General features: G+C 39.9%; 1 protein-coding gene across 2 annotated transcripts in view; it reads left to right on the plus strand.

Moving 5' to 3' along the window:
* Window positions 1-302: 302 nt before the first annotated feature.
* The window catches only part of arhgef39 (Rho guanine nucleotide exchange factor (GEF) 39), a 75,849-nt gene continuing 48,259 nt past the window's right edge, over window positions 303-27,892 (plus strand). For both annotated transcript variants that reach the window (XM_030045389.1, XM_030045390.1), the window contains exons 1-5: window positions 303-411; window positions 7,801-7,970; window positions 8,977-9,071; window positions 18,280-18,400; window positions 23,994-24,112. In XM_030045389.1, coding sequence (XP_029901249.1) covers window positions 7,821-7,970; window positions 8,977-9,071; window positions 18,280-18,400; window positions 23,994-24,112 — 485 coding nt within the window. In that variant the 5' untranslated portion in view covers window positions 303-411; window positions 7,801-7,820. The remainder of the gene's footprint in view (window positions 412-7,800; window positions 7,971-8,976; window positions 9,072-18,279; window positions 18,401-23,993; window positions 24,113-27,892) is intronic.

The raw sequence follows: 27,892 nt of genomic DNA on the forward strand, positions 1-27,892 counted from the left end.
GCTGAATAGCTCAAGTCCAATATAAAACTGACTTTACTCTGTTTATCTATTATCTTTCAAAATAATCTGACCAGGAAGAGCCAAATTTTGCCTGTTTCACAATGAACTTGATAGATAGATAGATAGACAGATAATTTTCCATAGGGCAGTGTTTTCATGGCTACTTCTGCCGCTCCCTTTGTTCAGCAGCTGCTAACTGAGCACAGGCAGCCGTGATCCGATCAGAAACCTGTGGTCCTCTAACTCTGCACGGAGTGGGAAGTCTTTCTGTGTGCTGTTGTCTGTCTTGGTTTGGAGCGAGAAGAGAGCAGCCAATCGATTTGCACGTCAACGTCACAACCCGGAAGAAAGAAACTCAAACGAAAAGAGCGCCTTGGTTAAAAATATTTGGAGAGCAGACGCTTTCTGAAGGTTAGTAAAAGTTTCGTTCCATATGCGCAACACAGTAACATTTTAGATTCATATAACGTTCTGGTTCTAGCACGAAGTAGTATTCATATATATAAGAAGATTTTAACTTTAGAAAGCTGTAACTTTTAGAAAACTGCTCTTTAGGGTGGGGTCGACCAACAGCGTTACTTCAAACTCCTTCATAGTCATGTTTTTGTAAGCTAATTCATTTGCTACAGCGACGTTAACACTCAGTGTTACAGTACGCAGTGTTTCCTTGTCGTGTAACGCTGCACGGACTGACAACAAGTGGAAGTAGGTGAACATGGAGGTAGTTGTGGCTACAGCTGTGGACTGCAGTGAGGGTGAATAAAATAGAAACGAGAGGGGAGATGAAATTACTTTCTTCTTAAGTATGAATCTTCAGGTTTTTAGCTAAAGTGAATATTCATGTCGCCAGACTGGAAGAACATCCATAATAATCCTTAACTTCAGCACTACTCCCCTTTTAGGTTGTAAGAATATTTTAGCAGATGATGCAAGTTACTGTAAGTGTAATCTGTTTTTGTGTGTTGTCCAGTCCTTTCCTGTAGCGTTTCTGTGCTATACAGTATGATTCAGTAGCTACAGTAATGTGGTGATTTGAAGCTGTTGCTGAGATGCAGGAAGTGTATTCTGCACACTGACAAGTATCTGATCAGACACTAGCTCCTGTTCATGTTTATCTGTTTACACCAAACTGATGCTCAAACCAAAGGGACACTTAGCCCATTTTGAATGAATGAATAAATAAATAAATAATCCACTTAAGCCCTACCATACCCTACCATACCACATTTATTTATATAGCATATTTAAATACAAACAGAGTTGTGCCAAAGTGCTTTACAATAGATTATAAACATAAATCAATCAAAAACCATATATACAACATACCCAGTGCCACATAAAACATCAAATGCTCAAGCTGAAGATGGAAAAGCCAAAGTGTAGAAATGAGCCTTGAGGCGTGTTTTAAACACCTGAAGGGTAGGGGCTTGTCTTATGTTCAGGGGCAGCTCGTTCCAGAGCCTAGGGGCTGCCACAGCAAAGGCTCGGCTGCCTCTGAGCTTCAGTCTGGTTCTGGGCATGGACAATAGACGCTGGTCGGAGGATCTGAGTGTCCTTGAAGGAACATAGGGTTCCAGCAAGTCCGACAGGTATACGGGTGCCAAACCATTTAGACACTTAAAAACAAAGAGCAAGATTTTGAAATCAATCCTGTATTGCACTGGAAGCCAGTGGAGGGAGGACAATACAGGGCTAATATGGTCTCGTTTTCGTGCACCTGTAAGCAAACGGGCAGCAGCATTCTGGACTAACTGCAAGCGAGAAATGGAGGCCTGGCTAACACCAATATACAGGGAATTGCAGTAGTCGAGAAGAGATATCATAAAAGCATGCATTACAGTTTCAAATACAGGCCGAGATAGACACGATTTAACCTTTGACAACCTCCTAAGTTGGAAGAAGCTCTTTCATACAACCCCATTTATCTGTTTATCCATCTTTAGATCAGAGTCTATTTTAACCCCTAGGTTGGTGGCGGTTTGCCTAATGAAGGGCTCAAGAGGGCCTAGGTTACCGGGAGGAAGCACATATGCATTGCTGGGCCCAAACACCATAACCTCAGTTATGGTGTTTGGTTTGGAGTTTTTATGTATAGTGGTGCTCTCTTCCTCTCATTGTTACTTAGTGCTGGATGCTCCAAATGCTAAATGTTAGCCTTCTGCCACTGAGGTGGACTCTCCCCCAGCCAACATTTTTATGAATGGTTGTGTGTCTGTTCCTCTGTTTGTCACTTACTTCAGTTTTTTGCAGTTTTTCCAAATGGGGCCTTGTGGGGAGTCCTCTGAGTCGAGAAAACGACATTTTTAGATTAATGCAGATTAGTGTGGACTTGACCTTTGTTCACACACAGCCATGTTCACTTCTAAGTGAGCTTTTTATTACAGCTTTTGGACTAGAGGTATTGGCTCCTCTAGTAACCTCTGTTACTACTCATCAAAATAGGTAGTGGAGATGTGTACCATTAGTAGGTGACAATGTTTTTATTGTGCAGTGTTGAATCATTACATGGAGGCTGTGAAAAATTCTATTCACAAAGTCAGTCTCATGTTCCCCAGGGCAGCAGTGATGGAACATGGGTGCAATCTATTGCACTCATCACTCTGAGGAATCCTACGAAAGCATTTCAGTGCACTTAATGTGAACCAGTAAATTTCATTAATTATTAATTGCTACTGTCAACAAGTCTACCCTACCTGCTATTTGTTAGAAGCTTTTTTAAAGGAAGTGGAAACACTACAGTTATAACATCTCTGACACGGTAAATCATCAGGGAAAGCAAAGTGGTCTTGCATGTCTCCAAACACCGTAGCCCTGTAAAAGCTCCCTCTTATTAGGCTTATCTGTTAATTCAAATGTATCCCCTTGTACTTTTGAATGCAATATGTATATTTATATTGGGTTTTGTTATTGCAATTTTGCAAAAGGTTATTCTAATAAAGGCTGCAGGATCCTCCAGGAGCTGTTATGTCAGCATTATGAGCTTTTTGTTTGTGTAGCTTGAACATACCTCACTCCACAGGAGAGGAGGTATGTCATGTAGCCTAAGTGACCCTGGCAGTGTAACTTTCTGAAAAGTTGGACATTGGACACAGGAAACTCCAGGTAGAGTCTTGCTAACCCTGCAGTCTAGCTAGTCTTTCCCTCAGATTAGATGAAGTTAAAGGGATAGTTCACCCATTTTGGAAAATATCATATTTCACTTCCCCCGTAGCTGTTCTGTAGGACAGTAGTGGTGCTATCTTCCTCTCATTGTTACTGAGTGCTGGATACTGGCTGGATGCTCCAAATGCTAACTGTTAGCTTCCTGCCACTGTCTTCAAATAAAGCAGAAATGCCAAATAAATAAATAAACTGTAACTGCCTTAATCCACTTACTTGTGTCAGTAATTTGACTTATACCTCATTACATTTTGCTTGAGTTTTGTACTTCACTACAGTTTAAATCAGATCCATTTCAAAGAGCAAATAATCAATGACAGATTGTGGAACCTCTCACAATAAAACACTCAGTCGGCAAAGATGAGAACAGGAACCTGCTTCTACTTTGTTGGCTATACTTTTTGCATTTACACATTTCCAGTAAAAGCTGCACCATGAAAAACTGCAGATGGTTGATGGAAATGAGAATCATTTAGACCCATCATGCAAAATGTTGAGTAAGTGTGGGAAAATAAGTTGGCCTGATGATGAGAACCATGTGGACTCAACCACCATATAGAGGGTCCTCACTTTAATCAGACCTTGGCAATTTTGTGCAATGCACCTTTAAAAGAATGTAGTTTGAAGTGTGTTCTCTCCTCCTTTTCTAACTGCATGGAAAAGATCACACCTAACACAGTTACTGTTTGGAAAAAGTTACTCTAATTTTTACTTTCAATACATCTTAAATGAGCTACTTTTTTATTTTTACTTTAGTAGATTTTTAGAGCAGTACTTCTACTTCCACTCGAGTAGCAGTGTGTAGTACTCTCCACCGCTGGTTTTCCAACATCTGAAAACTTTATTCACAAAACAATATTGCTCCACTCCTTGCACTGACGGTATCCATTTGGCTGCTTTCACTGGAGTGGGAGGTATCTTTGAACAGTTCAGTTCATTTTGGTCCGTTCACCAAAATGGTTCAGTCACTAGTTGGTTCAACGGTCCTCCATGAGAGCTGCATCATTCCTGAACACAGAGTCACTCTGAGCGAGCAGCCCAACCAAATTGTAACTGGAGCCTCAGTAAGCCTTTGTTCTCTCGTTCACTGAACAGGATTGGTTCAGTGAAGGAGGCTGATTCAAAACAGAGCGACTCAGCTAGCTTGCCATTCAGTTCAGTCCCAACATTGTTGAACAGACTTGAAAAACTGCTTACTTCCTTCTCACGCAAACTTGGAAGTTACGCATAGATAATCCATTTTGTGACTCGTGTGACTTCTTGCACACATTTGTTTGCTTAAAAACCCACTTACCTGCTCAAGTCCTGCATCCTTCTGTGAACTGGGGTGAAAACAAAACTTAACTTGATGTTTGGGTGCACTTCTTTAACTCCAGAATGGCCTTGTGCACTGTCTGTAGTTCAGTGGCGGCCTTGCTGGCTGGGTCAGCTCTGTTTTGAATCAGCCTCCTTTGCTGAATCATCCAATCCTGTTCAGTGAAGGACAGATAAGACGTTGCTTTAGCATCATCAGGGTAAAAGTAGAGTGCGTCCCCTGGATGCATGGATGCTGAGTTTACTTTGTCCTTTTGTTACCCTGGCGTACTGTTCAGCATCACTGTATTAGTTGGCAGCTGTCTTTTAGTAGTACTCTGGAAAAGGTTGTTATTTCTGTCCTCCAACATATGCACATGTGTTCAATGAAGAAAACAAACAATGGCAAACTCAAACAACTTACTTCCGTCTCTGCGGTGGCTACTACTTCTCTGGCATGGAGTGATAGCGTCTGTGAGCACTCAGTAGATATATGTCCATTTTTAGTTGCGGAAAGCAACACTTATAAAGTGATTTTGAACCTTCTTTGAGGGGATTAAGGCAGTTATTTTTAGTCCACCTCAATGGCAGCAAGCTAATGGTTAGTATTTGGATCATCCAGCCAGTATCCAGCACTTGGTATCAATGAGAGGAAGATAGCACCACTACATAACAGCTAGGGGGGAAGTGAAAAAAAAAAAAAAATCAGATTTTTCAAAATGGGTGAACTCTACTTTTGAGAGAGGATCAGTATTAGACCCATGACTGGACACCAGTATGACGGCCAAATGCTGATTTTCAACTCTGCTTTCGAGAGGATGTAGAAAATGCTGAATTGTTTTGTTTGTTGGACTGTATGAAGCCCACTTGGTAAGATAGTGTAGTTTAACTCATCGACCAGTCACATGAAGCTTGATGTCGTCTACCTGGTGCTCTGTGGGGGAAATGTACCCTGTTTAACATTGATCTGGCTCTCTTGTTTACAGTGCAAGGCTCCCCAGGGACAGCACAGGGGTTAATTGCTGCTAAAGCGCTGCTCTCTGCCCACACATCGGCCTTGCTAATACATAGGAGATGACACTAATGAGGGAGTGCAGGGAAGGCACCTCTTAGCCATGGTTCGGGGGGAGGGGGTCAGCCAGGGCTAGTCTTGGGAGTGATCAGTTAGTGTGAGAGATGGCCATTATTTATGGTCAACATAAATAGAGGAATAGTTTCATTGCTGAGTTAGAGACAATGAAAATACTGCCGTCACATTTATGACATAATCACATGGTTGCAATTGTATGTGCTGATTATTTGTGCCATTTTACATAATCATCAGGTTCCTAAATGTTTCCATCCAAGTATCAAGGGAATTTAAAGCCAGAGTTAGAAATGTCACAGCAGACAGTATACAAGTCAGGTGTGTGTCAGCTGGGTTAAAGAGGTTGTTCTTTTTTCAACCCCCAAAAAGTGATTCATCTATTAATAGTAATTATTTACGTGACAATTAACTGTCAAGTAAAATTTCTTCATGACATGACTATTGGTGGACATTTCTTGCACTAAGGCACAAGCTCACTTGGGCGTCACCAAGAGATTTTTGTTGAATTTGTGACCATAGATGAATGTGAGTGGTGAAAGGGGCTGGATCAGGTTGAAAACATTACAGTAGTTATGGTGGGGGCTGGCATCACTCCTGATCAATCAAATCAGCTCTTCTCATACCCTTTAAATGCACTGCTGTAACGTTTTGATTTAAAAAAAAAAAAAAAAAAAATGTGCCATGGGCACATGATAGCTCCTGCCTGGACACTATGTTTCTTTGCATAATTATGCTGATGTGGTATTTTGGAACTGCAGTTACATTATAATAAAAATGTTCCCATTAAGTTATTGATTGCCTTTGTTTTCCTCAAGTAATTAAAATTGCTTAGTGCTTAGTTGGTCATGTTTGGCCACACTTAAATATTCACAGTAATTCCACACTGACCAATACTGTGAACAATATGCTTTGTTTATGGCATTCACGTTAGTGCATAGGCCTAGGCCTTGGTTTGAGTCATAGCATCAAACTAGAGAGCAGTGTGTGAAAGTTGACCAAGAACAGTCACTCCTTTTAAACAACAGAATGATTATTTTCCAAGGTTCAATTTCAGGTCCACTGCTTTTCAGTCTGTGTATAAATGACCTGCCTACAAGTTGCCCAAAGTTTGGCTGCCAGCTTTATGCAGATGACATGGTCATCTACGCACCAGTTATGTCACCTTACCAAACAGCATACCTAGATGATGTCCATCAGTGGCTGCAACATAATCATCTTGTATTGAATCTGAAAATGAAAACATTTTCTATGGGTTTCTCTATTGGAAAAAAAAGGCTCACTTGAACATTTAAAAATCAAGATACGGAATGATTTTAAGTTCTTAGGAGTAATCTGAGATCCACCACTCAAACATAAAAACTTTTAAAGAAGATTTCAGAAATGGACCAACATTTGCAATTATTGCAGATTAATCTGGCACCTCATACGCACTCGGACAGCCCAGTTAAATATTTAAACCTTCAAGTATTTAAAACAAACAATAAGTTAACTGTGCTTAAATAGCAACTTTTTAGAATGCACAGAATTTCAATTGCAGTGTCCAGCAGAGACATGAGAAAATTTGGAAATAATAAATAGGCTTATGCATATTGAGAAAAAGAAACAACTACTTAACAGGAAACTTTGATGGCACTGTTTGCATCATTTCTTTTGCAAATTTATTATTATCCCCTGAGCATCCGGCTCAAATGCAGAATCCTTTAATACATGGCTCTTGCTGTGTTTCTTTTGGTCAAATTAAGGCGGAGCTGCTGCTTCATCTTTCACACGCGTTTGTCTCTTCTTCAGCGCACACTTGAACAAGTGTAAATCATAGCTACACTGCCCCCGTCAGTCCAAGAAGAATATGTTACGGCCCATTGAGGGCTAAATAAATACTACTACTAAATAATTACCGTGAATAAATATTCCATGCTAGTAACTGCTGACCAGAACAGTGTACTAATTTGGATTTACACCAATGTCTGATTGTAGGCTCTCAGGACATAAAACATTTTTGTCCACAGGATCCCCTTGAAAAGTCATGCCATTTTTGACATTTTGAGAAGATGATCATTGGTTTTAACTGTCTGCTTACTGTATGCTGCACGCTGGATCAGGATCAGAATTTAAGTTGCCACAGCAATTGATGGAGACTTCGATCTTGCCTGTTAGATCAGTAAATCCTGGATTTCTATAAATTGTATATGTGGAAATATGTGTATTTCATGCAAGTCTGCTTTCTGCAATACCCCCTTTGGTCTGCTTGCTTGTGTCTGCAGCTTCCTCCTCCTCTGTTGCCATGAGTTTCTTCCCTGGTCCATCCGGCCCCCTTGTGCACACCAGTATTCAGGAGCAGAGGGACCGCTGGGAAAGGAAACGCAGCCGAACGGCAAGAGAGCTGGTCCAGACAGAGCAGCGTTACTGCCAGCAGCTGGAGCTGGTCACCACTGTATGTATGAGTCAACAACTGTGGGGGGCAGTAAGACTTGTTCACCCCATCTAGCAATCCAGTGTCAATATATTTTCTCGTAGCAAAAGCGCAGCCAGCAGCAGTCTTGGTTTTATCTTGTTATATTGTTGCATGACTTCACTGTTTATTTTGACATTTTTTATTTTAGCAAAGTATTTCTACTCAGGAAACATAAAAAATGCAACATAAAAAAATAATCATGATTTTGCATATATTTGTTTTTTGTTTGTTTAAACTAGACTAAACTATGCTTCAGACTACATTCTTTAAAGATGATTGGCACCAGAAGGTTGCTCCATATTTTTGTTGCATCACTGCATTTAACAATATGGAGTGCACACACACACACACTGTACAATACATGGCAACAGACTCAAGGTAACATTCACAGTTGCATTCTGTTGGCGCTATTCATCCTTGCAGAGAAAACAGACTTTTGCATCCACCAGTGCAGCCTCAATTATACACAATTACTCACCCTACACCCGTTCAGTCCAATTAAGAGCCATTTTAGGCCTAATGCACATTCAATTCGCTAATCCCATTTTCACTTCAAATGACTTGAGACCAGCACAGCTGTCGCTTTATTGTCAGTGATGTGGTGCAACAACATCCCTCTGTATTTACTTGTGCACACCAGCCAACCACATATGCCATGTACCATTCGTCGTTAGCATATAGGCTGTAGGGCTAAAAATCAACCAGTAAATCCCTGGTGTTATGGTTTTAGTTATGAATGAACTTGTATGTTTTATGCATTTTGGCATGTTCCCTTCGGTGATCTGGTATTACACTTGCTCTCCATGTTGAGAGAGTAATTGAGGTGTCAGTGGTGCAAGCATTTCCTTATCAAATGATGTTTTCCTTCATCTCAGAGGTATCCAATCAGAGATGACAGCCCACTTATAAATAGGGAAAGGCTTATTAATACAAATGGTGAAAAGACATTTTATTCTGTCTCCTTCTGCTCTCTTGTTCCTCACAGTACTTTGTGGAGATTTTGAAGGCCAAAGGAACCCTAAGGCAGGACATTAGAGAAAGCATCTTCAGTTCAATTAAATCCATTCATTCAGTAAACCAGTAAGTATCTTCTGAATAATTAAACAAATATCCATGCTTTAGAGAGAGTAGGGAGAGGCTTTATGAAGGCGTGTGTGTGTGTGTGTGTGTGTGTGTGTGTGTGTGTGTGTGTGTGTGTGTGTGTGTGTGTGTGTGTGTGTGTGTGCGCGTGCGCGCGCGTGCGTGCATGCGTGTTTGTGTGTGTGTGTTAGTAATTTGTCTGTTGCATAAGAATTAAGTTAAGATAAGCTCTTAGTATACCAAGCACAAGCCCTTATTTTCACTATTAGTAGGAATCAGTCCGGTGGATCTTGTCATGTGGCTTCAGTGTGGTTTCTGTTTCCTGTGAGAAATTGTTGTATATTATTTGTAATCACTTGAGATGATATCAAAGGATTCTGTGCAGGCAGATACAGTAGTTAAGCAGTACAACCTCAATACCTGCAGTTTGAGTTCTATATCCATATTATTTATTTATTTATTTATTTGTTTGTTTGTTTGTTTGTTTGTTTGTTTGTTTGTTTATTTAACCGGAACAGTGCACATTAATCAATATCGCTGTAAATGCGCCAGAGTTAGCCAAGAGGCTATTTTTCATCTGTAGTCCCTGGACAGATGTTTCAGAGTCACCCTAAAAACATTTCATTTCATTTCATTTTCATTTCATTAGGGCCCAAGCACTGTCCCAGTGCGAAGCCCTATTGTTTTTTTCATTTTGGCTTAGAAGAGTGGAGTGCATTATTGTTATCATAATTTATCTATGAGTGCTAGCTGCCCATTCAACCAGGAAGCTAAAGATCTTTAGGTGCATGGGGGGGCCTCTGGTTGAAGAATGGTCCCTAAAAGTACACTATATTGCCAAAAGTATTCGCTCATCTAGCCAAATCATTGAATTCAGGTGTTCCAATCACTTCCATGACCACAGGTGTATAAAATCAAGCACCTAGGCATGCAGACTACTTCTACAAACATTTGTGAAAGAATGGGTCGCTCTCAGGAGCTCAGTGAATTCCAGCATGGTGCTGTAATAGTAATGTAATAGGACGCCACCTGTGCAGTAAGTCCAGTTGTGAAACTTCCTCGCTACTAAATATTCCACAATCAACTGTTAGTGGTACTATAACAAAGTAGAAGCGATTGGGAACGACAGCAACTCAGCCACGGAGTGGTAGGCCACATAAAATCACAGAGCGGGGTCAGCGGATGCTGAGACGCATAGTGCGCAGAGGACGCCAACTTTCTGCAGAGTCAATAGCTTGAGACCTTTAAACTTCATGTGATCTTCAGATTAGCTCAAGAGCAGTGCGTAGAGAGCTTCATGGAATGGGTTTCCATGGCTGAGCAGCTGCATCCAAGCCTTACATCACCAAGCACAATGCAAAGCATCGGATGCAGCGGTGTAAAGCACACCGCCACTGGACTCTAGAGCAGTGGACACGTGTTCTCTGCAGTGACGAGTCACGCTTCCCCGTCTGGCAATCTGATGGACGAGTCTGGGTTTGGTGGTTGCCAAGAGAACGGTACTTGTCTGACTGCATTGTGCCAAGTGTAAAGTTTGGTGGAGGGGGGATTATGGTGTGGGGTTGTTTTTCGGACGTTGGGCTCGGCCCCTTAGTTCCAGTGAAAGGAACTCTTAATGCTTCAGCATACCAAGACATTTTGGACAATTTTATGCTCCCAGCTTTGTGGGAACAGTTTGGAGATGGCCCTTCCTGTTCCAACATGACTGCGCACCGGTGCACAAAGCAAGGTCCATAAAGACATGGATAAGTGAGTTTGGTGTGGAAGAACTTGACTGGCCTGCACAGAGTCCTGACCTCAACCCGAGAGAACACCTTTGGGATGAATTAGAGCGGAGACTGCGAGCCAGGCCTTCTGTCCAACATCAGTGTTTGACCTCACAAATGCACTTCTGGAAGAATGGTCAAAAATTCCCATAAACACACTCCTAAACCTTGTGGAAAGCCTTTCTAGAAGAGTTGAAGCTGTTATAGCTGCAAAGGATGGGCCCACATCATATTAAATCCTATGGTTTAAGAATGGGATGTCACGCATGTTCATATGTGTGTGAAGGCAGCCGAGCGAATACTTTTGGCAATATAGTGTATCTGGATCGCAAAAAATGTAAAGGCACAGGGCAGATAGCCTTGGTAGAAAGGTTGGACATCTCACCCACCACTAAAAATTACATGACCTGATCACATATAGGTGCCATAACAATGAACTTTCTATTTTTTGGGTGATTACTTTTGAACTGTGAGTCGTAGGAACAAAGTTTTATTTCAGCTGGATTCCTTGGATCAAGACCCATCTACCCATGGAGGCCACACCTCTTTACATCTAACTGGATTTTCATCAAGTTTTTTTTTTTTTTTTTTTTTCCAAAATCTATTATTTTACTACACCTGCCATTTTTGTACAGTCATTGTCACTATATTTTACACACAGCATGTCTGGACCATGCCACGAAAAGGATTATTTTTGGATTTTTGATAGTTGGTAGACTTTTGATAATTGGCTACCAAAGTTTAATCAAGTGCTGTGGGCGGGGCTTAGAAATAGCGTTTTTCCACTATACAGAGCTGAGCCGTGAAGGGCTGTGCCGGGCTGAGTGTTTCCATTGCTTATGGTACCAGCGGATCGGCGTCATAGAATTAGAGAGGTGCGCTCGTTGCCATGGAGTTGTTATAGTAACAAGAGGAGCTGTCAGTTGTTACATTAGCTTTTTGCTACTTTTTTTATGGACAAAATCTTGTTTGAATAAATTGCCGGCCAGTGGCTTTGTTATGGACTGGCTGCGGCACCGGTCGGAGTCAGGCGGGTCGGCCGCAGCACCGGCCGCTCACCTGTCATATCGGCAGACGTGACCGGGTGGGCGTGGTACCGGCCCGCCTGACGCCGACTGGTGCCGCGGCCGACCCGCCTGACGCCGACCGGTACCGCGGCCGGCCCGCCTGACTCCGACCGGTGCTGCAGCCGACCCGCCTGATGCCATCATCATCATCATCTTCACAGATGCTCTGCCATCTGCGCTTAGTAGTCACATTTCCATTTCCATTTGTAAGAAAAATGTAAACTAGGCTACACAACAGAAAAACCCAACAAAAAACTCAGCAAGCAAATCAATTTCTTCCATAATCTCTCCAGAAACTAACGTTTGTAAATAATAGCCCACTGGCTGACTGTTTAATGGTTGACACTTGTCACTTGTCAGTTTGTAGCAGCCTGGTTAACTGACATTCTAATGGACCAATCACGAAGGAGATCATATTTAGGCCCGCCTCCGCGGCCCCGTTCTAACCGAGCCAGCACCAGATGTCAAACCGGGCTGAAATCTTTAACGGTTGGTTCCCGGAACCAAGCGGGCTGGTGTAGTGGGAATGAATGCGGAACCGTGAATTTCACGGCACGGCGCGGCATGGCACTATAGTGGAAAAACGCTAAAAGACTACCATAAATCCTGAATGCATTGTGCTACTGTGCAAGAGAGCCATTGTGCCAGAGAACAAGCACGTCACCAAGTGTGTGCTGCTCTAAAATGAGTCAGAGTGGATCTGGCCTACAAAACAAGCCAATTTCAAGCAGTGATCCAAGCAAAAAAAATATTTCAAAGGATGCAGAACAACATGTGTTTGTTTAGGGCTGACTATTGGTCCTCTTTTTCAGCTCTTTTTCAGTTGCTTTTTAACTGGTGGAACTACTTTGTTTCACTATGTAACAGCTCTTGTCTGCACTTCATGTTGGTTCCTCCCCTCTCCCCAACTTCCCCACATAAAAAATTCTTATGCAACAGCAAAATTACTAACTACTAAGTCCAACTCTGAGGGGTATTCCACGAAGCAGGATTGGCAAGTCTATTGTTATTGTCTATTATTAGCAACGTGCGTTAGAGAGGACTGGGTCATTAACCTTAACCTAACATTCAGCCTTTGTTTTACAGATTCAAATCACTATCACCAGGATTTTGCATCTTTGCCACAGTTATCCACTTTATTGCTGATATCTGATATTCCATATAAGGCTGATGTTAGTCTCATCATATCAATAAACCCAGTATATGCAAGCAGATGTCCATGGTTTTAATTATTAGCCATGATATACTGTCATCAGAGTAAAATTTTTTGGATTTGATTTATAATTGTTTTGTTAATTGTGATTTTTGTTAAAAGTGATTGTCAAAAGTGATCTTTTGTAGAATTCCACTTTGCATGATTCAAGCTGCTCAACCTAACTAGCTCACTTTTATTTCACAAATCTTTTTTTTTTTTAATTCAAGTTGGAAAGTATTTTTTTTTTTTTTTATGGATGCGACTAAAATGTTTGTGCATAAGTCCACCCTGCTTGTGTGTAATAGACAAGCTAGAATTGCAAGATTCAGTGTCTTACTATAACAGTATGCTAAACAATGGAGTGAATGGCAGGGATATTTTTTGACTGGGAATTCCATTTCCAGACTAAATAATGAGTCGTGGGGGCTCCCTCAGGTCCTCAACCTCACCAGAGTGGCTGCCTTTCTTGTTGAGAGTGCTAGAATGAAGATTGAGGTATGAATTACACAGTCTGATGTATTGGATAAATGGTTTCGCAGTTACCATACATCTTCATTATGAGACCCTTATTGAATCAATGGTTCAAACATAATGGCAAGTACTCGGTTTAAAAAATGGTCCATGGAGAGACAGTGTGTTAGTGGTAGACTGATTTACCACTGCTAAGTGATTGATTATAGATTTTCCTATATTCTTTCCTAGTTTCTTCCATTCTGTTATGGTGTATACGCTAGATTTGTCTGTAACACTGTAAAGAATAATTGATGGTAACAGCAGTGATAATTACCTCTCATAGGTGGCTTTGCGGATGATTCTCGCATCTGTCTGTCAAACATATTCAACACTTGATGGTTGACCAGATTATCATGTAGTGTGAGTGGGCTCATGAGTCCCAATGGTCATTAAGAATATCCTGTATTTGGAATTGGTTCAAGACTGCACACAACTTCAGACCTGTCGGAGCCTGACTATTTTCCACCCACTAGTCTGATTTGGTTTGTCCAGTGCATGTGAAGCAGTGCACTGGACAAGTGGCATTTTAGAATAAATCTAGCAACAGCCAATGGGAGTTAAGCTGTTCAGGACCCAGTTATGTTCCAGTCACAAAAAATGTTGTAATTTTGGATTTCTATCGTAAACGCACTCACAAATTATTAGCAGTCAAAAACATTGATTAAAATACTTTATTCTGTGTTATTTTTCTGTCCATTCCAATGGACTGAGAATCTGAATGAGAGAAACCACCATTGGTAAAAATGACAATAGTAGCCTATTAAGAGACTTTTTTTATCAACAAACAAGAAAAAAAAAATTACTCACATTTAAAATGCAATTTTTAACAAAATTATTGATTAAAAAACAAGAGGTAAGTCCAGAAAGCAATATGTTCAAAGCCTCCTGTGTTGAATATTCTGTGTACATAATCATTAGGATTCCTATTAGCTGACTGTATCATTATAAAAGCAAATCAGAACAGTCAGAATAAATAAAAATAGGGGAATAAATAGCGAAAAACTATTTCCTTGCTGGCAACATACAGATCTCCTGACCATTCCGTTCCACATTTTAATTTTCCTATTACTTCACTAAGCAGAAGTTAGCCCAATGAGAGAATCTAGAAGAATGTCTATTCTGTTCATAGGTTTCACACTCTTCACGGTTAATCTGCCCGTCTACAGTACAGACAGTCATGGAATAACTAAACCTTATCAGATGAGGATCCCTGAGATGACATCAAAGCAGCAGTATAGTTAAGAAGTAACAATATCAAATGAACAGCAAGACAAAGATAAATACACAATAACAAAGATACAATGTCCAACAAAAGTGAAGGTTAACGGAATGAAAATAGAAATTAAACAGAATGATAAAAAATAGATTCAGTGAAAAGTAGACTAGGGTCCCTGTAATGGACTCATGCTGTGATACATTTGTACATTCTGCATCAGTAGGGCTAGCTGTTTTTATACCATGGTAAAAAAAAATCACTTTTACTTCAACATACCCTGCTGTTGAACAGTATTGAAGCCTTCAAGTATTTAAAACAAACAATAAGTCAGCTGTTCTTAAATAACAACGTTTTAGGTTGCACAGAATTTCAATTGCAGTATATAGCAGAGACAAATATGGAAATAATAAGTCTCTTCTTCAGCGCACACTGAACGAGCATAAATCATACGTTTACTGCCCCCATCAGTTCTGGCAGAATAAGTTACAGCCCACTGAAGGCTAAATCTACATGCTCTGATGTTCTGCAGCTGCTTACAGTGCCGCAGAAAAACAAGTACCATCTTATTTTTTGACTATTGGCATTGACTTGGTACCAAAGTATTGGTTCTTATAACATCCCTATCTGTAACTGAACAAGGAAAATTACCTTGGAAAAGACAAAATTATTCTTCAATAAGCAGGAATCAGTCATGGTTTTCATTGCAGGGAACGAATACACCTCACAGGAGCTCAAATGTGCTGTCTGTGCAAATTAAGTTCAAAACTCAAATAGCAACACTTGACACAAGTGTAGCGATAATGTCCAACACAAGAAAGTATTGTGATATCTTGCATTATTGGTTTATTGATCCACTCAGAGTTATTTTAGAATTTGTTTCAATACGTTCCGACTTGGAGTTCCTCTCAGTTGTTTATCTGAACTGCCCTGATTGGGCAACATTTCATGAGTTTGATTGGCTGACTCAGCCTCAAGACAACTTTGATCCATAGCCTTTCATCCTTGCATAAATGTGCTTTATAGTATAGAGAGATGTATTCTTTAAAGGGATAGTCAGCTAAAATATGCAGGTTCTCATTAAAATGGCTATTTTCATCATCCTGGGGTGTGAAAAACAGTGTACTCAGAATCTGTAGTTATATCTATGCTGAGACATGCCTGTCTGATGAGTTTCCCAGAACCCAGCAACCGCTTTTTGTGGGGTTGAGATTAAAAAAAAACTTTCATATGTAACAAGCAGGGTGATCCTATAAAACCGTGACCTCATTTTCAGATACTAGCTGCCAAAAGTTGAATTTGCATTGACATGTCAATCAGCTTGGGCCACTCCCACATCATACAGACAAGGATAATCTCTACACAGCCCCTCTGAATTATGTCACAGCAGAAGGTGCCTCAAAACAAGTTTTGTGTTACTACAGTTATTGAATTTTTAGTTGTCGGATGATCATATGAACATGTGAAAATAAAAGGCCAGATTTATAAGTTTAGTTGTCAATCCTTTTAGAGCAGAAAAGAACTTCTTTAATCCCCAAAACATTCTGTGAGGCCCTTTTCAATTATGGACAAGCTAATGGTCCTGTCATAATAATACAAGTGTATGTGTATTTGTGTGTGTATTTGTGTGTGTGTGTGTGTGTGTGTGTGTGTGTGTGTGTGTGTGTGTGTGTGTGTGTGTGTGTCTGCAAGATGCATTCAATTCACATCTACTGTTTTTATTTACTCCAGAGTTGTGAGCAAAGTTAATGAATTCTGCTTTCATTAAATATTGCTAAGTTACATAAGACAAGGAGACATTTGAATATATTGATATGCCATGCCATTCATCCTGGTTATGACTGTTTATGTGGAGTAGAGACCAGGCAATAGAAGGAGCAACCCAATTATCCCTGATTGCTACATAACAAACTGGAATAACGAACTTGAAAGAGCTGTCACTTTATCAAGTAAGTAGCACAAAATCAGCGTGTTTGAAAGTTGAAAGGGGGTTCTTAATGAGAGTAAATGTGGTCTGGAAATAGATCAAATAACATCCTGCATGACAAAGTCACTCCTTGTCAACAGCGAATGGCAGAAACACAGCATAAACCAAATTGTACACTCCACTGAGATCAACAAGGTGCTGGCTTTTTTGCTTTGTTCTTAGTCACTCTTTGTGTGTTTATTTGTTTTTTAGGGAATGCTTGCACTGTGCAGTAACAATTAGTATTCCTCTGTTCAAGCCTTCCACAAATGAAGCCACACAGGCCTGGATTGTTTGGTCGAGGTTGTATCCACCCCAGATGTCGCAATGCTCAGAATTAATGTGGATTAACATGACGCAGGAGGAATGCTAATGTTATCTTCATCCTGCTCCTGATGGCCAGACAATTTAATTGCTGCAAAAAAGTATAAAAAATGTAATCCATAATTTCATATTTATCATAATAGCCTCTGGCTGTGAGAGGGAAAAAAACGGAAACTCTGTTTTTCCCGCCCTTTGCCCTCGTTAGAACTCTCTTGGCTGCTCCGGCATCTCCTGATTATGAACAGAGGCTACCTTGGCGCGCAACTTCATTAAAATCTATTTAAATCAACTTCAACGCAAAGTGCTCCTTCTTCCAGCATGTACGAACGCAAAGTCTCTGGGAACATCATTAGAGAGGAGGATTCGTGTGTGTGTGTGTGTGTGTGTGTGTGTGTGTGTGTGTGTGTGGTACTTCCTCTAAGTTTGGATAACAAGCTCCTTCACAAGTGTCAACACCCCCAACCAATTGCGTCCGTGTTACTGTAATGTGCCTGACAGGCTGAGCGACTGCTTTGCCACTGCCTTGATCCGGTTGTTTTGTTCCTGGATTCAGCGGGCGTGTTCACACTACAAAGTGGCCCTCGGTGCCCTGAAGGTAGACCTACCGTCTGGGTCCCAGTAAATATGTCACCCACAGGGAGAGGCCTTCAAATAACGCTACGGAGTCTTGCCTGCTAAACTTCCCATTAACTGGGAAGCAATCCTCTGAACTTTGCTCAACCTCCGCACTTTCCCCAAACATGTGTGCCTTAGCTCAAAATGATGCTTCAGATCTGATCCTGCTTTATTTGAGCTCCTTTTTGCCACTGATGCAGAGCAGCGGTGCATTCTTAGGCGGTAAAGTGCACTAACTCAAAGTCCGATGCAGTTTGACTTGAGGCTAAATGCTCACTGGGGGACACTTTGAAATGAATGTGTCAAAGGTCTGTGATGCACAAAAAATATGCAGCAGATACCCAAGTGGTTACTTATGCGATGTCCTCTATTAGAGTTGAGGATGTTGCTGTGACTGGATAATGATGTCTGCCTGCTTGCCTGCCTGCCACAAAAAATGTGACAGAAACCCAACGGGATTATAGTGGTAATGTTTGCGTTATATTGCAAATGTTATATTTGTCTGTTGACTGCCAAGTCGCTAGATGATTTTGTGTGCTTTTCTTGCAGATCTCTGCTGGTTCATTTGGAGAATGGTTACTTTGGCCGTGGCTTCGACCAGTTCTGCCCACAGCTATACCACTACAAAACCTATGTGGATAACATTCATAATGCCAGCAAGGTGCTCAAGGTATGACAGCTCACTCAGTAGTTGGTAGTCACACTTTTTCATGTAAGTCTGCCAATGCACTGATGTACAGCTTACAAGCGTTTGCGTTATCACAATCTGAAACAGATCAGATTAAATGAGACTAGACTAGACTGAAGCTCCTGTGGGAAAACTAGGCCGTTGCAGCAGCAGTTTGTAAGGGATAGGTCCAAAAAGAATAGAAAATAAATAAAATACAACAAGTGCAGGTTTTATAAATTAGGATTTAGCCTTTATGTTTTTGTTTCTTTTTTTAGCCACTTACACGATAAGTTAAGTGGAATGATTAGAAATCAGTGGCTGGATAAAAGGCCATGCAGTTAGTAGTAGTGCCATGGGATTGAGGGATGCACAGAGTAGGATAGAAATTCAACTGAATTTGCATAAAATCTTGTTGTTTTAACAAAGATTATGCTGTAAGATGTTTCAATGCTTCAACTACACGTAAGCTCCCTGTGAATAGGTTAACCTGTAATTTTGCAAATATTCAGTTTTTTCCTGATAACTCCCATTAATTCCCATATATTCCTGTTAATTCCTATGGAAAGTTTACAACTTCGAAATTTCCTGTAATTTTGCAACCCTACATGGAGAGTCAAAGGCACTTTAATTCATCATCAATCCATAGAGATTTCTTAGACCTTGCTGTAAATTTTTTCAAGGGAGAAAACTAATTTACCACAGCCCTGAAGAGAATCATGAAAATATCTGTTGTGTCAACTCAGTCATTTTTGTAACAGCTCTTGTACACGGCCTTAATGACTGTTTTTCTCGCTAAAGCAACCAAGTTGTGATCGCTACATCCAACTGTTTTGGAAATAATATTGATGAAGTGCTCAGGGATGTAGGTAAGAATGACCTATGCATGTCTGGGTCATTATTATGTTTCATTAACTTCATCTGCTCTTCTTTTTACTGGAATGGGAATGGGAAGTAACATCTCCTCCAAATATGTTTTTGTCCTTGTATAGTCACGGATTGATATTTCAGAGGAATCAGAATGTGTTTTTGTTAAGGCCAATATATTGATGTTGAGGGGATGTATTTGTAAATACGCTTCATGTGCCTTGTTTCTTAAGCTGCTCATATTGAAATGAGTATTTATCATATCCTTTATGAGTATACTGCCAGATTTTATACATGTCTGCTGTGCAACTGGTGACTATATTTTACCGTTATAAGTTAGCATTAGATATTGATTAATTTGAAGTTTTCATTTTTATGCACAATGTAATTGCTAATGTAAATGCTATTTCAGATAATGTTATTTAATCAAGACAGTGATCTGTGTGGTACAGATTTTGAAATCCTGCTCACACAAGATTCTATTCCACTCTTGCACAAATGTAATTTTTTGTTTCACTCGTGCCCAAATTAAATCCCCATTATCGATCAAATTATTGTTGTTAAGTTGCCTTGGCCTCATTGGTAGGTGCTGTCATGCTTAAAAGAGACGTCAGTCTGAGATATGGTATATATTTTATTCAGAAAATCACCAACCATGGATGTTTAGGTGTGTTGTAACATATAAGAATATATAAAACCCTACCACAGTGCATTTAATAGCAGGACGTCCTTGCTGTATTTATTTATTTATGGAACTTTAGATCATGTTCTTGTCTACCAGTGAAAAGCTTTTCACATTTTTTTTTTTTTTTTTAACGGTTTATAGTCAAAATGATTAATTGATAAATCAAAAAAGTAATTCATCGATTCATCACCAATAACAGTAACTGTTAGTTGCAGCACTAGATTTTGTGTTCTTTTTCTGTGTTCTCTCTTAGCATAGCGAAGAGAACGACTGGAGTAGATGGAAATATTAGAAAGCAACAGAAAAATAGACTTAGCAGATGTGATTCCCGGTTTTGGTTTATATCTTTTTTTAATGAGACAGTGTAGATTATATTAATTATGCTACCTTGTAATCCTCTTGTTCCAAGCTTGGCAGTAGCAACACCAATGCCACCAATGCACCACCATTGGTCACAGCTATCAAATGGTAGTGGTAGACTGTACATTTAAAGGGTGTCTTTATAGTCTTACTGGAAGCTTACTCGTTTTCGCATTACTGTGTCAAATTCTGACTCAGATTGGAAAAAATTCAACTAGAGAGAAGGCCTCTTTGCCTCAATTTGTGCCGCCTAGAGCAAAGTTGCATCATCTCACTCTATTTGCCTCCTTATATTGACTTTGCAGGGATTCCTGCTGTCACTACTTTATTTTATTTTTTCCCACATTCTATCTGAACATCAAGTTTGACTTGGTGAGATGATATTTCTCTACACTGGATCATTTTCACCTTGTGCTACATATACAGTCACAGTTACCACCGTAAAGTTTCAAGTACCAATAGTGGCTAGCAAGTTGTTTAAAAAAAATCTTAATATAACAAACTGTGGAAAGTCATGTATTCATTTTTATGTATCAGAAGAATTTTACCCCTTTCCATTTACCCATTATGAGAGTCCAGAACATTGTCTGCACATACCCAGGGCAGGCTGCGGGGTCGTTTTCAATCCTCATGTGACATGTTACTTCATTTGAAAAAATAGTTGGCTTGATGCAGATAGGGATATAATTGCTAGATAGTAGAATTGTCCTGTGTCGTGGATGCATTTTAACCGTCTTTACCTCCAGGTTTTCATTGATGAGCCTACTGGGAGTGAGCAGCAGTAATAACCCAGTGCTAGCTAACGTGTTCTTATTCATCAAAGCTACAAAGATAATATTGTCTTCATTAAGAGGAAGACTGCAGAATATTGTTTGATTGCATTGATTATGGACTGTGCCATGCTAGTTTGCACTGATCTCTCCTCTGGCTCGGCAAACCAGGTCGAAATGTAATTGGCTGCACAGAGGACAATGTGTTAGTGACAAGCATGCTAGTTTACTCAGGTGAACAGTGATGAGTCTGTCCCCTAATAATTCAAACAGAAACTGAGTTTACTGTAAGAGTTTAAAGTCTGAACCAAATCTGATTATTTATTTCTGCAAAATATACTGTAAATATACTGTTTCTTAGTTAAATGAATCCCTTCTTGCCTGTCGTAGATTTTGTGTTAATTCTCCTTTTTCTGCCAAAGGTTGGTACGTTTTTGGCACCAACTGAATGAAGGTGGTCCTACCAAGTACCATAACATAATTATTGTGCCAGATTTGATTATTTTGTATCTATTTTAATATCTAATTTGTTGTCTCTCGTGCACGTAAAAATATTCTAAAAACTATGATGCAGTTGTATAATAATACTAAATTTAACTACTTATAAGAAAAAGTAAAAAGTTATGAAGTACAAAGTACAGTTGAATAAGGATGGATAAGGTAGAAAAAAAATGTAACCAAGAAAAAACAGCCAAACAAACAAACAAACAAACAAAAAAGGCACAAAGTAAAGCAGAATACCAGCTAAGGCAATACAGTTAAGGAGTAAATGATCAAATTGGCTATTGAAAAATTGCTTGTTCACTGAAGTGGTTTTTAAGAGATTTGTAAGATAAAACTGATAGTTCCTCAAGGAGCACATTCCAAAGCCCTAAGTCCAGTCACGTTTTGTCTTTAGCCTGGATTTAGGAACAACCAGGTGCATCCTCCCTGAGGATCTGAGGCGATGTTGGGAACTGTAAGGTCTGATATGTTATGGGGGGGCAGCCTAAGCTGTGTGTCAGTAAAATCTTAAAATCAAAACTAAAAGTAACTTGTGACCGGTGAAGGTCTAATATGATCCCCCTAAACCAAGCAGCTGCAATGTTCACTTCAGCTTCTCAAGGTCTTCCATAGTTAGACCTAACTTTAGGAAGTTTCAAAACACAGGTCAAAGACATATAAGTTCAAGGGACATCCAATACTGGATATCTGTGTGGTGAGCAGCCAGCATTGCAAGTAGGTCAAACAGCCAGTGTTGCTAAGTATCATCAAGGTGTAGTTTTGGGTGTAATCTTTGTGGCAATGGAAAGAAATTTCTGAATAATATGACCATTGGGGAAGCATATAAAGCAAACAAACAAACAAACAAACAAACAAACAAACAAACAAAAAAAAAACAAAAAACAAAAACAAACAAACAAAAAACAAGGGGCCAAGGACTGACCCCTTGGGGACACCATAAAAATGAGCTGAGACAACCTATTCCCACCATAACAGAGAATGTTCTTTTAGACAAATATTGATTAAATAATTTAAAAACATCATCAGTGATAGCAAAGGGTAGTTTGGAAATAGATCCATATTTGATACAACAAACATCCAGATAAGGCTTTTACAAGAGCAGTTGAATTACATCATATGTTAAACAACTGGGTATGGTTTATAATTGTTAATCTCTCTCTTTTCCTGGTAGCAACTGTGAATTATAAATCAGACATATCAGTTGTTCTTGCTAACTTTGTGTGCATGCTATCTATTTCTATCACTTAATTATATATCTAGAGGTATGTATTTTGAGGAGTTCTGAATCTGCATCTTTATAGAGATAAGGATCTTCAGTTTTGATATGTACATATGTATGATATGTAGATATCATATTGATATGTCTATCTATCTATCTATCTATCTATCTATCTATATATCTATCTATCTATCTATTGATATGTACATATATACGTGTGTGTGTGTGTGTGTGTGTGTTTATACTATCTACTACTATCTATATATAGATAGATAGATATAAATATATTATTTTATTTTATTTTATTTATTGATGGATGTTTAATATGCTCAGCTGTGATATCCTGTATTAATTTTCACTATTTGAAGCCAGCTTTCCTGAAGCTTCAAGAGCAACACTCAAATAGTGTCCACACAGAGATGGACATTGCATGTTTTTACACTGAGTCAGCAAACTTTGACACTAAATCCAAGTTGTCAGCTTTCAAAGGTGTTTAATTTCTGCCTTCAGTTCATTTGACACTGGTACACCTCCTCACCTAAATAACTGATTCCTCTCACATTGTACCAATCATTCCACTGACTCACCAGCTGTCTGCTTCACTATGTCCAACTCCAGCTACCGCAGGCATAATGACCAGCTAAACAGCTGTGTGTGAGCAGCACACACACCATAGCTGGCCTCTTAAGTCAAGTCGCATACACTGCAGTGCTAATGCAATGAAAGAATAGAGCTTTACTCGTGCAGGTCTATTTAAATACAGGAGCTATGTTTATTTTGATGACTGACATGGATGACAAGATAACGCTTTTTTTGTCATCCAAATGTTGACACATACTCATGCTGACATGGTTTTCAAATGCATATTTAATGACAACTGCAGCTCCCCCCATACCTCAGCCGGCAACCTGGAATAATGAGTGACAACAAGGTGATTTGTGGGTTTGTCAGTGAGAGTACTCACGCAGAAAGTGACATGAGATTCAGGGGTTGTCTGGGATTGTGTCATGTCCGCCATTCTGCTAGCTGGATGCAAATGCTATTACAATAAAAGATATGGATATGCATTGTGGAGCCAAATGAGATGATAAAGACAGACTGGCTCCCGCCATTACCATGTTAACTGTTCCTGATGAAAAACAATTGGTCACTACATCATATAACAAAACCACTGTCTGTCTGTTGTTTTAGATCCAGCTGAAGAGGAACAAAGCCTTCAGACGCTTTAAGAAACTGCAGGAAGACAGACCGGAGTTTAACAACTGTAAGCTGGAGGAGCTGCTTCAGCTTCCCACTCAGCGCATTCATCAGTAAGAGTCACAGCCCCTAATTAAAGGAAAAATCCCCCCTAAAACACTTAAAACACTGTTAGGAGCTTTTGGTGATGCACCCTACATATCTGGGCCCATATTTTTCTTATTCCTGTGGATAACTGGCTAAATGTAGTTGGTGTCATGTTACATCAAACTTCCAGCACAGCTTTGCTCTTTCTCTCCTCTGACTTTTTCTCAACTAGTAAAACTGACTACACTACAGCTGTTGCTCTTTATACATACACATTTACACATGCAGCTTGCTGAAAGGTAGTCAGTCTGAAGTACATTACAGTCCTTAAGGTAGAGTGAGTAGGATTTGTCGGTTACACTTAGTAAACACAACATTCAAAATTGGCCCCTCCTCCCGGGCAAAACTAAAACGTTGCTCCTCTCCCTCAGTGCTTGCCAGTGGGTGAAAGCCAACCCCACATTCACTCTGGTTATGGAACAAACTTTGTCTGCTTGACGTCTCTCTGGGCTATATATTTTTTCCGCAATCCGTGGTCCTTGTCCATGATTTTCATAGGTCCCTATTAGATGTTGTGCTATTGCTCTCGCACTGCGCGCTGTTATTAGCTGGTAGCTACACACCCACTGCCCAAAGGCTAATGTCCAGAAAAGTGGCAGATGGCCACCCACCCAGAGCCAGGTTCTGTTTGAGGTTTTTCACTCTGTTAAAAGGGTTTCTTCCTCGCCACTGTCATTAGGTAGATTTCCATCCACCTGTTTTTATTCACATTTTCAATTTGTGCATTAAAAACCCGAATGGAAACACTGAAAATTAAAAAAAAATCTCAAAATATTACAAAAAAAGTTTTTACGCTTGGAGGTTGTGGAAAAGTTGGTGTATCCATAAAAGGAAAATGCAAATAAGTGCTATAGAAACAGGTTTAGCGAATGAACGGTGACATTCATAATCACGTGACTTACGCTCCACTGTACAGACGAAAAATGACAACAACACCTGGTATGTTTGGACCGAAGAAGAGACTTTAACTTTTTTTGAACTAATTAAAGAAAACAATATTCCCCGCTTTTTTACGCTACGTCTTTCTTGGTCTCTTCTGTTGCTGTTGTTTCTTTTGATTTTTGACTGACGAGCCTGCAATATGTCATCACGTTGCGCCCTCTTCTTCTGCAGTGGTATAATGTCACCCAGCTGGAGAATCAGCGCCACCTGTTGCTTACCTCGATGAACCAACTCAAATATTCGCATTCGCGTTTCAAATATTTGCATAACAGAAGTGGATGGAAACGTGCATAAATTCGCATTTTCTTTTGCCGATTTTCTGAAAATTTGGTTAAAATTTGTGATATATATCTGGATGGAAACCCAACTGGCACCACTGTGCTTGCTCATGGGGGATCATGGGAATAACCAATATATGTTGGGTTTCTGTAAAGCACTTTGAGATAACTTCTATTATGATTTGACCCTATACACATAAAACTGCAATGTTGGGTAGTAGTGGTGTTACAAGTAGCGATGTTACTAGTTTAACTACATTTCTCAGTAGCGCGGTCGCAACGTTGCTGTTTTCTAAATCAGATAGCTTTTTAGTAGTGAAACTATTTTACTGGTCAAATAGTGCGGTAGTGTACACAAAAGCTACATTTTCCCAGGCATTTCTAAACCTTAAACACGGAGGAGCTTTTGGTGCAGTTTGAAATCTAACTAGGAGCAGCAGGTGACGTCGCCGCCACTCATAGACCTGTACGTGATGTTGCATACCTATCCTTCCGCTGATGCGCAATTGTCTGCTCAATCAGGATGCCTGGCCTCCGTATCCACTAATAAGGAAAAAACTTCTCTCTCTCTCTCTCTCTCTCTCTCTCTCTCTCTCTCTCTCTCTCTCTCTCTCTCTCTCTCTATCTATCTATCTCTCCCTCTCTCGCTCTCTCTGTGTGAGACATCACACGTCATTTTTTGCCAAGTTGTTACTGTTGGGAGCAGGTTTCTTCTTTTGCTCCTGTGGTTTGAACCAATTTATTGAGTTTTAAGGTCATTTACACTTTGTCCTCCAAATGGGCCCTAATTTTAGCAGACATGCAAACACAGGTGTGTTTGCATGTGTGTCACACACACACACACACACACACACACACACACACACACACTAACATGTATACACACTTCCCCCACATTAGTATGTACACAACACCTGCTTTTTGTCATTATGTGAAGCATGTTGTTTGTTTTTGTTGCCGTGGTTTGTAGCAGTACAAGCAGAGAGAGCAGTTTCATAAACTATTGAACTGAACTTTTTTTGCCTGACTGTCTGTTTGACTGACAGTTTTATTGATCACTAAGATAGCAATGACTTGGAATGAAGTTGGTTCGATGTTAACAAAAAAAAGTAGCTTTGATGTAGTTAAGCTACATTTTGTCATTTTATTGTAGCTCAGCTTGCTACATTTCTCTGGTGGGTAGCTTCAGTGTAGTGAAGCTTCATTTAATATAGAGTAACTAGTAGCTTAGCTCACTACATTTTCTAAGCTTGCCCACAGTAGGCTTTTATTTTCGAAAGAAACTGATTATTTGTAAGTATTAAACTGATCAAAAATACAGCCAAGAAATTAGTATTACTTAGGGGTGTAACGGTACATGTATTTGTATTGAAAATTTTCGGTCCAGGGCGTTGGGTTCGGTACAGAGGTGCGCAGCACAGGTGAGTTACGAGTATAATAGGTGGCGGAACATATGTTTCGTTTTCATTTATCCATATCCACCTGCAGCTATACGTGCGAAACAGTAGAAGGCAGCAGTACACCATGGAAGCGTCTAGTCTCTCGAAGAAGAAGCATAATAAGCTACACCTGAAGCATGACCTGAAGCCTGAGCACTGATGTCATGGCTACTAAGGATGGAACGATGAACCGCAATGCAGTTAAAAATCGATTTTTTTTGGGCCACAATGTACGTCAAGGAAAATGGAAATGAATCGCGATGCTCTTTTAGACCACCAGAGGGTGTATCATATTTACTTTACTTTCTGAAACACGTGTTTCAGCATGTGACAGTGTCACGTATTTGAAGGTCATTGATTGAACGGAACAGAAATGGATGTGGTTGGGCCCATAGGCGGAAATCCAGGGGGGGTCGGAGGGGACAAGACCCCTCCATCCATAAAGTCCCCCCCCCCCCCCCCCCCCCCCCCCCCCCCGAAAAAAAACAAAAACAAAACATTGTTAACACTAATAAATAATTTTATATAATATAGTAATATTCAATGAAAGCACAATGCAAGCAGTGCTATTTATAAATGTAAAATAGCGTACTGTATCAAAAATGTACCGAATCGAGACCTCAAAATTGTGATTTTTGTGTATTGTTACACCCCTACTACTACTGTTTGACATAGCTGCTTTTTAAGTACAACACACTGTTACTTCATTCTTAGGTAATGATACAGATGTGTTCATTTGGTACCAGACAAATTATATACACTTAATTTAGTGCAAATGAAAAGAATGGTGCTGTTAACTGAAGTAAAAATTATCTTTCTTTCAGTTGCTACAGTATGTAGTACACTGGCATTTCTAAAGTTCAGTTTTAGTTTAAAAATACCCAAAAAGAAACAGCTTTCTCCAGACAAAAGATATGAACATTTCTGTGATGGTATACAGATAGCATTTGTGTGCATGTTGCAGTAGTGCTTTTCCAGAGTGGAGAACACTGTTGTAGTTGGGTCACAGATTTCATGCTTGAGCTCTGTTTTGCTGTTTTGTTGTTTTCCTCTTACCAGTCACCCACTGCATTTCACAGCGCAGAAT

Source organism: Myripristis murdjan, chromosome 23 (genome assembly GCF_902150065.1).
Source record: "Myripristis murdjan chromosome 23, fMyrMur1.1, whole genome shotgun sequence".
Taxonomy (NCBI): Eukaryota; Metazoa; Chordata; class Actinopteri; order Holocentriformes; family Holocentridae; genus Myripristis; species Myripristis murdjan.